At 34.1% G+C, this 9,877-nt stretch overlaps 1 protein-coding gene across 1 annotated transcript; it reads left to right on the top strand.

Moving 5' to 3' along the window:
* The first annotated feature begins 879 nt into the window (after positions 1-879).
* On the top strand, positions 880-9,656 carry LOC101896761 (vacuolar protein sorting-associated protein 26B-like). Its single transcript, XM_005183846.4, has 2 exons — positions 880-1,232; positions 4,000-9,656. The coding sequence occupies exons 1-2, from the start codon at positions 1,086-1,088 to the stop codon at positions 5,353-5,355; spliced, it is 1,503 nt and encodes a 500-aa protein (XP_005183903.2). The 5' UTR covers positions 880-1,085; the 3' UTR covers positions 5,356-9,656.
* Positions 9,657-9,877: the final 221 nt, after the last annotated feature.

A 9,877-nucleotide genomic window follows, 5' to 3' on the forward strand; every position in this document is an offset into this window, starting at 1 on the left:
CTTCCTTGTAGCTGCGCATTCTTAAACCAAAGAAGACCGTCTCTCTCCCATTACGACCTCAAGGTACACTACAAAGCCATCTGATTATGGAGACAGAGAGAAATTAAGTAAAAATGCAGCTAAACTCGGGGTGAACCTTTTAATTAAAAAAATTTATTATAATAAAAAAAAATCCGAAAACTACCACTTAAATGAAACCCGTTATATGGAACTTCAAATACGAAATTTAAAACAGTTCCTGTGATTTTTTAGTTTATTAAAACAACTGAAGAAATTGCGACTATATGCGAAATAGATTACCAGGCAACTAGTCTTTACTCTTCACCATAAAAAATAATGAAAAACGTCATAAATTTCTCCAGGACAAAGGAAAACGAGTCATATCTCTGTAGAGAAGTCTGTTATCCAGGGCCTTATTTACACCGATTATGATTTTAGAAAACCACGTTATTCAGATTGTAAATTCATTTGATAGTATTTCAAATAAACGATGAATCTTCGTAAAATGTGCTATTTAGTTGTTGAGTGACATTGGGAAACCTTTTTTCTAAAAATGTTAAATTAAGTCGGCTCAATTTCGACCAGAGAACTGTAATATCTCGATGCTAAACTCATTATTCAGGTTAAGTTGCTCCTATTTTAAGGTGATGTCATCGCAGTTTTTAATAATAATATATTAATGTATATTAATTAGAAGAAAAATTATCTAATTTCTTAAGTACATAATCTTTAATTAAAATTAAATTATTTCCCTATCTTGTTTACTGCTAACGCCATCTATATTTCACATTTCACACATCAAAGAAATCATCTGCATTGTCATCACTACAACCTTACCACCTCGCATTTTGCCAACCAACAAATGCCACCATCTGGCCACACCACACTGGCTGTCAAACTTATCAAAAAAAATCCACAACTAATCAAACGAAGCAAAAGAATTTTTTTCTCAACAAAACGCCCAAAAAATTTACCAACTTTTTTTTGTTAAAACATTTAATTTGTTGTAATTGTTTTCCAATAATTGATATACGAAACATTCCGAACGGTGCGTTGCGCATAATAAAAACAAAAACGGATCCAACATGAACTTTTTGGGTTTTGGACAATCGGCTGAAATCGATATTGTTTTCGATGGTGCTGAAAAAAAGAAAACTGCTGAGGTCAAGGCAGAGGATGGGAAAATTGAGAAAATGTTACTTTACTACGATGGTGAAACGGTGTCCGGAAAGGTAAATGACCCAAAACAAATAGAGTTACGGCGTGCGTGTGTGTGTGCATTATGTAAAAAAAGGAATATCTTGAGTTTTGGCATTCGCAGTTTAATTGGTTAATGAATTCCTTAAGGGCCGTGTTGCGAAGGGGATGACTAAAAACAAATATCAATGCATTGAACACCGGTCACATATTTGCGGTAGAATGGACTTTTTTTCCTAACGCATATGCCGCTGACAAAGCAAACGACACGATGACAACAGCGGCACAGACGGACACTTGTTTTTGTTAATTAATTTGTTGTGCATTCAATTCTATGCTTATTGAAAACTCGTCGATGCTCTTGTGTTGTTGCTGTTGTTGTCGTTGCCGTGTACGGTGATCGTAACGTTTCTAAGCATTTCTATTAAGAAAATATCATAAAAATGCGCTTCTTAACTGGGAAGCTGTCATGATGACGATGATGGTAGTTGCAAATTCAACGATCATTTTGCAATTGATGTTGAACGTTGGAAGCGGAGGAGGTGGAGGATATCGGAACGGAAACATTACGTAGCCATTTAGCAGCTGCTGATATGACCTCCTTTTAATGCGATTTTTCATATATGTTTTTTGGTTGTGATAACAATGTTTCGAAAAGTTTTGTTCAGCCAGCACATCCAATGTATGACGCATATTAGTGTGGATATGAAACAGTATAATTTAAATATTAGAATTTTATTTAATGACGATATAAGCTAGTTAATCCAATTAGAAGCTATATGATAAGGACGATGCAAATGCGCTAAATAGAAGACACGTTTTAATTTCGATATTATTTTTTTTTTTGGAGATAAGATTTTAAATATGGCATTTAAGTTGAAGTTCCAGTTTGAAGGTTGCCTACTTATATGCTATACACAATTCTATTAAATTATTGTTGTAGTAGCTTAATCTAATTAGATTCTTTTTGAAAGGACGATGTAATGCTCAATGAAAATGAAAAATACAATGCCGATCGCGAGGAAACTTGTCAGTATTTGAGGTCTTCAACCTTGCCAAACCGGATATCTACTAGGATTTCCACTATCCGCAACCTGTGGACGCATCCGATAGCAATCAGCTATGCTCTCCGTACGATACTCGCTAAGAGAATCCGGGTTGAGCTAAAATTTCCGTTCCAAACATTTTTTTTTTTCAATTTTAGATCAAGTTTTAAGATGGGCAATATCAGTCTTTCTGGTAGTGGTTCAAGGGGAATGGTGTATCCGATTTCGTTCATACTTTGCACATGGTTTGGTTTAAGGGTGCGCAGCTTTAAATGAGTCGGCAACTGCTTCACTCGGAAACCAGTGCTTCAATGTGTTCATAATAGGAACAATAAGTTTTTGGTGATGGGTGAGATTTAGAAACGAGACAGAGTTAATGGAGAAATGTATAGTTAGCAGGGATGTCTGCCTAGCCAGGAGTGCTTTTGGCAAACTAGTAGATGAGGATGGAATCGATGTCTGAGAAAAATGGCAGAGTTGTTGTATAACATGGTTCATCTGCATCGCAGACTTTCAATTGTTTCTACCTTTTCTTCATATTCACATAGTCTACAGCAGTCAGTGATAGGAGGGACCTTATTCTTCTTCTTGAGATTACCGACCAGGTGACCTTAGATACAGTGCTACCGGTTTCCTAGGGCCAGCTTCTTCGATGAGAGAAACAGAAAGTTCAAAGTTTAATGCATTCACATATTTCAGGACTTTCTTGCAGTCAAGAACGGCTGTCGATTTAATGGCACTCGATAGCTGTATGGGCCACCTGACTATTGACAAATATAGTCACTGGTAGTTGCAGTCGAAAAAAGTGGACATGTAATCACTAATTGTGCTATTTTCACCTAGGATATTCCGATTTATTGGTATTTCCAAGTTTCGTGTATGACCAACCAGTGAAGAGTGTCATCCTCCAGCTAACCGTAGTCTCAGGGCACATCTTTCTGTTTGATATTCAGCTAAAATATCCAGTGAGTGTACGTTAAGCTGCACATTCAATGCAGGTTGGGGAATCCCTATGGCATTCTTTTATGAATGGAGCGCAATTCGACCCTTCTTCTTACAATCTTGGACCAGCGTTTAAACTGTAGAAAGACCATCGTGCTCTAGTTTAAAAGCTAACCCAAGATCGTATCCAGGTATTTACGGATGAAGGAAGGTTCAGTTTAACCCCTTCCAGTACTGGCAGCGAAATTTGATATATTTTTTTAATTTCTTATAAATGTATGAGTTAAGTCTTTGCAGGTTTTACCAGCAGACTATTGCCAATGATCCAGACAGATGTCTAGTGCACATTGCATTAGGTCTGAAATAGTTGAAAGAAATTTACCACACATCAGCCGCACTTTGTCATCAACACCAATGTATCTATTCAAAGCTGATCGAAACTCACAAGCATTTCATTAATCACCAGAAAGAGGTGAGAGAACTTCTTGCGGAGTCCGCTGACAGTTTTCCTAGTCCCAAGCTTGAATTGATTATCCTTAATTAATTTTAGCATTCCATCAAGCCATTCAATAGGGATAAAGGAAATGTCGGAGGCATATAGATCATTGTGGATCGACTCCAGCTTCACATTTTTGAAAGCCCATTCTATACCGAAAAAATCTGACAATGTATAGCTGTGAAAATCTACTTATTACAAATCTACTTTAAATCTACTTTTAATACCATGAAAAGCACTTCTCATATCAGACTCAATATGTTTTGTATCTTTTTCTTGTAATGATTTTAAAATAATTGTTTTTCCTCCCCTTTTCAGGTGAATGTTACACTCAAAAAACCTGGCAGCAAATTGGAACATCAGGGCATTAAAATAGAATTCATTGGACAAATTGAATTATTCTACGATCGTGGTAATCATCATGAGTTCAAGTGTATTACCAAAGCTCTGGCACGACCCGGTGACCTGCTGCAGAACAACAGCTATCCCTTCGAATTTCCCAATGTGGAGAAACAATTCGAAATCTATAATGGTTCAAATGTTCGATTGCGATATTTCCTGCGTGCCACCATAATACGACGCATCAGCGATATAACAAAAGAGGTTGACATTGCCGTTCACACCCTGTGCAGTTATCCGGATGTAAATAATCCCATTAAAATGGAAGTTGGCATTGAAGACTGTTTGCACATTGAATTTGAATACAACAAGAGTAAATACCACTTGAAGGATACAATAATTGGTAAAATCTATTTTCTCTTGGTACGCATTAAAATTAAGCACATGGAAATTGCCATTATAAAACGGGAATCGACTGGTAGTGGGCCAAATACGTTCACCGAAAACGAAACAATTGCCAAGTTTGAGATCATGGATGGAGCACCGGTCAAGGGTGAGAGTATACCAATACGTGTATTCTTGGCTGGCTACAATTTGACGCCGACAATGCGTGATATAAATAAAAAGTTTTCGGTGAAATATTTCCTCAATTTGGTGTTAATGGATACCGAAGATCGTCGTTACTTTAAGCAGCAAGAAATTACGCTGTGGCGTAAGGCTGATATACCACGTTATCATCATGCCCACAATCAGCATCAACAGGCTGCTGTGGCGGCGGGTCACAATACACATCCTCAACATGCACCACCTCATTTGGTGAGTGGCCCACCGGCACCAATTGCGGCCGGTCAACCATCACTTGTGGCCAGCAATGAGCTGGGAGGTAATGCGGCGCCAGTGGTGGGCGCCACCCCAGCCACCATGGTTTCGGAGGGCGGTAAAATGGGCTTATTCACCCGTGAAAGTCCAAATCAGGAATTTTCACAACAAGATTCTTTGCCCACATCGCCGGTTACACCAACAGCTGTCAGTGGTATACCAATTGAACGTGGCATGGGCGATGGCGCAGCTGCGGTGAGTACATCACCGGTTATGCTGTCAACAACGCCCCCTCCATTGCCTGCAGCAACAGCCTCAGCATCGACGGGCAGTAACAATCTATCGTCATCGATTGAAAACATGAAAGAAGCTGATGATTTTCTAGACAATATTCCAAGTGATGGTGTTGATCGTGGTATTGCATCCTTGGATGGTGATGATAAGCCTCAAGTGGTGGCATCAAGTGATTTCTTGGATAGTGATGATGCTGTTACAACTGGAAGTGGCGGAGCTTGATATTATGGCCAAGCCAATTGAGTTTGTAATACTGCAGTAGCAGCAGCAACAACAACAATAACACAAACAACAACCACCAGCATCATCGTTATCATCAATACACAAAACAAAACAGTAACAAAACCAACTACAACAACAACTACATACGATCAATTGCTGAAAAAGATCGATCGTGTAAATATTGCATCAAGTGCTTAAACTGACAACAACAAACGAAATGAAAGAATCTACAACAACAACCATCATACAAATGAATACTAACATCAAAAACAAACAACTTCTCATAATTTAGAACAAAAAAACCACACAAAGACATTACAAGAATACACTAAAACAACAACAACAAAATAGCAACAATAACTATTAGGGCTTATTTTTTAAAACAACAAGAAATACGAAAACTAAGACTTTTTCAATGAAGACAACAAGAGTTTGCCGTTTTTAAATGTAGTTCGAAATTGATTTGGAAATTCATAAATGTTCTCTAGAAATTATCTAGAAATTAATTTCAGAGTCTTTGGCTTGTAATGCCTTTAAGGAATGGCTAAGCTGTTCATCGGCAAATTAAATAACAATTTCACTGTTCCAGAACTGCAAGAATGTAAAAAATTACTTTTTCCTTTTATGATATCGAAACATTGGAAAACTATAAGATTATTGCAGGTTCTGAAACAGCAAATATTCCATAGACAATTTTCAATTGTTCTCTTTTTTTCTCAACTATGTATTTAATAAAAAAATTCGAATTGCAGATATTTCAATTGCACTGTTCCAGAACTATAAGAATGTAAAATATTTTACTTTTTCCGTTTAAGATATCGAAAATTTTTAAAACTATTAGATTCTGGAACAACACGTGTTTTATAGACAATTTTCAATTGTTTTTTTTTTTTCAACTATTTATTAAAAATCGATCAATATCAATTAATAATCAATTTCCAACTACATTTGAATAGGGCGGGCAAAAAATAGCAAAAAAAAAAAAAAACTTTGTGAAAATCTAAACTAAACGCAAAAAGGTTATAAACATGCATTCGTGGTAACTAAATGATTCGATTAATTTTATTTTGTGCCGAAACAAGCTATTCTAATCGAACTCTTCTGCTAAAACTTAACTAAAGAAAGGAAGCCGTGGAAAGTAAATTTCAGGATTTTTTGGCCATTAAATTTACGTGCAGAAAATTAACATTTCGTATTAATATGTTTCTTGAAATTGTACTCAAAGATCTCTTCTAAGGTATTTCAACTGGGTAGTGCTGTCGTACGTTTTTGTTGATATCTCAGTTCCCTTTTTACAGATCTCCGTATAACAGTATCTTCCGATGTCAAATAGTTTGAAGATCTTAACAGTACTTTGACATCTAATAATGTCGAAAAGTTGGCACTGACTAATTGACAACCCCGTATTAAATGTTTTGAGCTTTTTCGAATGAGGTCGATGAATATCGATCTAACACGTTTAAAAAAGGACTTTTAATTAAGTTCCTATATATTAAGTTCCTATATATGCTATATGCCCGATTACTTTGTACATCGATGACAAATTTAACTTCATAAAAATATTACGATTTTTAATATAATGATGTATTTCCAATGTATAGATTGAAACAAAATTTTTCTTATGTCGGACTTTATAAAAACCCATTTTTAAACATTTTTACAATCCTATGTGGAGGAATTTCTGTGATCTTTTAAAGTAGACTCTAGACCTGAATTGGATAAAGACTTGATAGAGTCTATTTTTGTTCGTCCGTTCTACAAGCAAAGATTTTATTCTTTTGACTGGAAATTGTAAGTAAAAATTAGAACTCCATCAAGTACCTCCCCCACAAAGGGTAAAAATTTTGAATTATTACAATTCGCATAACATGTGATGTTTTTGTCCGATTGTCTTCAAATTTCACACGTCTCAATATTCATGTTAACCCAAGGTCTGGTATTAATATGGAGTATATCGGTCCACTCCTTATGGTAGTTCCACCTCCCCCACAGAAGGTTGAAATTTTGAATATACATTAAGGCCACAAAACGCGAAATTAACATCCGATTCCATTTAGACTTGGCATATCTGAATATTTCTATCAACACAGGATCTGTTATAAAGACGGTGGATATCGGACCATTCCTTCTGGTACCTCCCCCACAAAGGTTCAAAGTTTTGAATAACCAAAACGTTTCTAAAATCCGAAATAAGCAACAGGTTCTCTTTATATTTCACACATTTTTGCTAACACAAGATCTGTTGTGACGATGCTATATATCTGCGAACTCCTTCAAGTACCTCTCTCAGAAAGGGTCACAATTTTCAATAGTTTTATCTGTCATAAATTGCGAAACAACTCAGCGATTCTTTCCAACTTGCTATATCTAAATATATGACTCTCAATCAGAAACCTGAGATGAATATGAAATTTATGATTTCCCATAAGTTTTATATAAATGTTCGATCTTCTTGTAATTTTGCCCATGCCAATATTTTTATCTGTATTAGATGAAGCATGAAAATGGAATACTTCGGTTGAATAAATCTGGTACCTCACGCACATGTTAAAATTTTCAAAAAAAAATACCATAGAGGGTCAAAAAATTTATATAATCATAACAGAGGACAAAATATTTTTTAGTAATCGAACATTGGCTGAGGGTATACATCTGTCAGGAAAACCGACCGATACTTTTTTACTTTCATTCAGCTTTGCATAATTTACAAAAAATTTATAGCCTTGCAGATACCCGAGTATTTAGTACATGTTTTTGGCACTCAATAAAATTAATCAAATCGATCATTATTCTACAAATCACAAGCATGTTTAAAACCCATAAAAACAAACACTTTTTAAATAGAGTGAGAACAAATGTTTAACTTAATAGAAAATATGAGGTAACATTAAAAGTGAAGCGATTCAATTTATTTATGCATGTCAAAGGACTTGTGTTTTTCAATTTTCGTTGACTTCCTGTCTAACTTCCACAATTTCGGGTCGCTTTACTCGAAAATTACCTTTTAGTAAATGTGTGTGTAAACGTGAGTGAATGATTCTAAAATGAAACTACGAATGAATGAACAAAACAAAAATATAAAACGAAACTATTTTAATTTCCAAAATCTTTTTTAAACAAGTCCATAGTTTGTAAAAAGTATTAACAACAAGAACAACAATGAAAAACTAAATCAACCAAATTGTTATTTTTTTGTAGTAAAGAAACATAATCATATATAGATCACTTGAAACTCACACAAACCATACGTACATACATATACACATAGCAAAAATCTTTTGGAAATCTAATTAAAACAAAATTTGAAAACTTAAAAAATAATTATAGCCTTAAATTATACAAAACAAAAATGTCGACAAAACAAAACGAAAAATAAGCCCTTGCTAGTTTTCTCCTCGAACCTATCTACCTACCTATGTTTGCAAATGTTCTAAACCTTAAACTACAAATATTGATCACAAACCCAGTAGGGGAATTCTCTAACTCATTTTTCAGTTACCAACAAAAGACGGTAAAATTAAAATTAAACTTTAAATTAATTTTTAATATCAAAATTTTGGAATTCAAAATTATATATTTTTGTCGGTAACTCAAAAAATGAGTTAAAAAATTCCACTACAGGTCTCTATTCGTATGGGATGTAAAAAGAATTTATGCGATCTAAATAATTTAATTAAAAATGGACATATACTTAAAATTGTGATTGAAACATTTTCGTTGAAGAAAGTCGGCGGTTATTTCAGTTATGTCCATTTTTAAGATATCCCGCATCGCTTCTATTTACCTCACAATTTCAAAGGAATCCTAGGGTTCACCAAAACCCACAGCATTTTAATGAAAAAGGTCCTTCTTTTCAACTTCTAACTTTTTTATTTAAATTATATTTTTTTTTATATTTAAAATTAAGCACTTGGCTTTAGTTGTATATTGTCTATTAATTCATTTTGCTATAAATAGTTGCTTCTATTATTTCCCATTCTGCCGCTATAAAATTTTTTTTCTCGTTTAAATAATTATTATGGATAATAATTATAATTGTTTATATTACTATTATTATTACTATTTTAAAATATTATTTTTATGTTTATAATATATATTTTGCCCAAAGCAAATAAAAAACAAAAAATACCCCTATATATGATTCCAATTTGTTAAACAACCTTCCACACACCCTTATATTAGAACGTAACCCCTTTAAACGGTCTCCTCCTACTCCCCTAAATTACCAATTATTCTTTCTCTCTCTTTCTCTCCCCCTCATCATCAATGTACTTTATTTAATAAGCTACAAAAAAAAATAATGCGCAACGCAGTAAAATAAAAAATCAACATACAAAAAAACTCAAAATAAAATTGAATAATAATAACAAAATAATCCAAACTTTGTAAAACGAGACACTTTCTGGAATAATTGAAAGAAAAAAAAAACAAGAGTAATGATATAAACAAAACATAAAAGAACACAAAAGAAAACTAAATCAATATTATTTTTTTTGGTAGTTATTAAGTATAATAAAACAAA

The sequence above is a fragment of the Musca domestica genome, unplaced genomic scaffold (assembly GCF_030504385.1).
Source record: "Musca domestica strain aabys unplaced genomic scaffold, Musca_domestica.polishedcontigs.V.1.1 18, whole genome shotgun sequence".
In the NCBI taxonomy this organism is placed as follows: Eukaryota; Metazoa; Arthropoda; class Insecta; order Diptera; family Muscidae; genus Musca; species Musca domestica.

Coding starts and splice junctions, on each gene's coding strand:
- LOC101896761 (XM_005183846.4), top strand. CDS start 1,086: ATGAACTTTTTGGGTTTTGGACAATCGGCTGAAATCGATATTGTTTTC. Junction 1,233..3,999: donor GTGAAACGGTGTCCGGAAAG/GTAAATGACCCA, acceptor TCCCCTTTTCAG/GTGAATGTTACACTCAAAAA.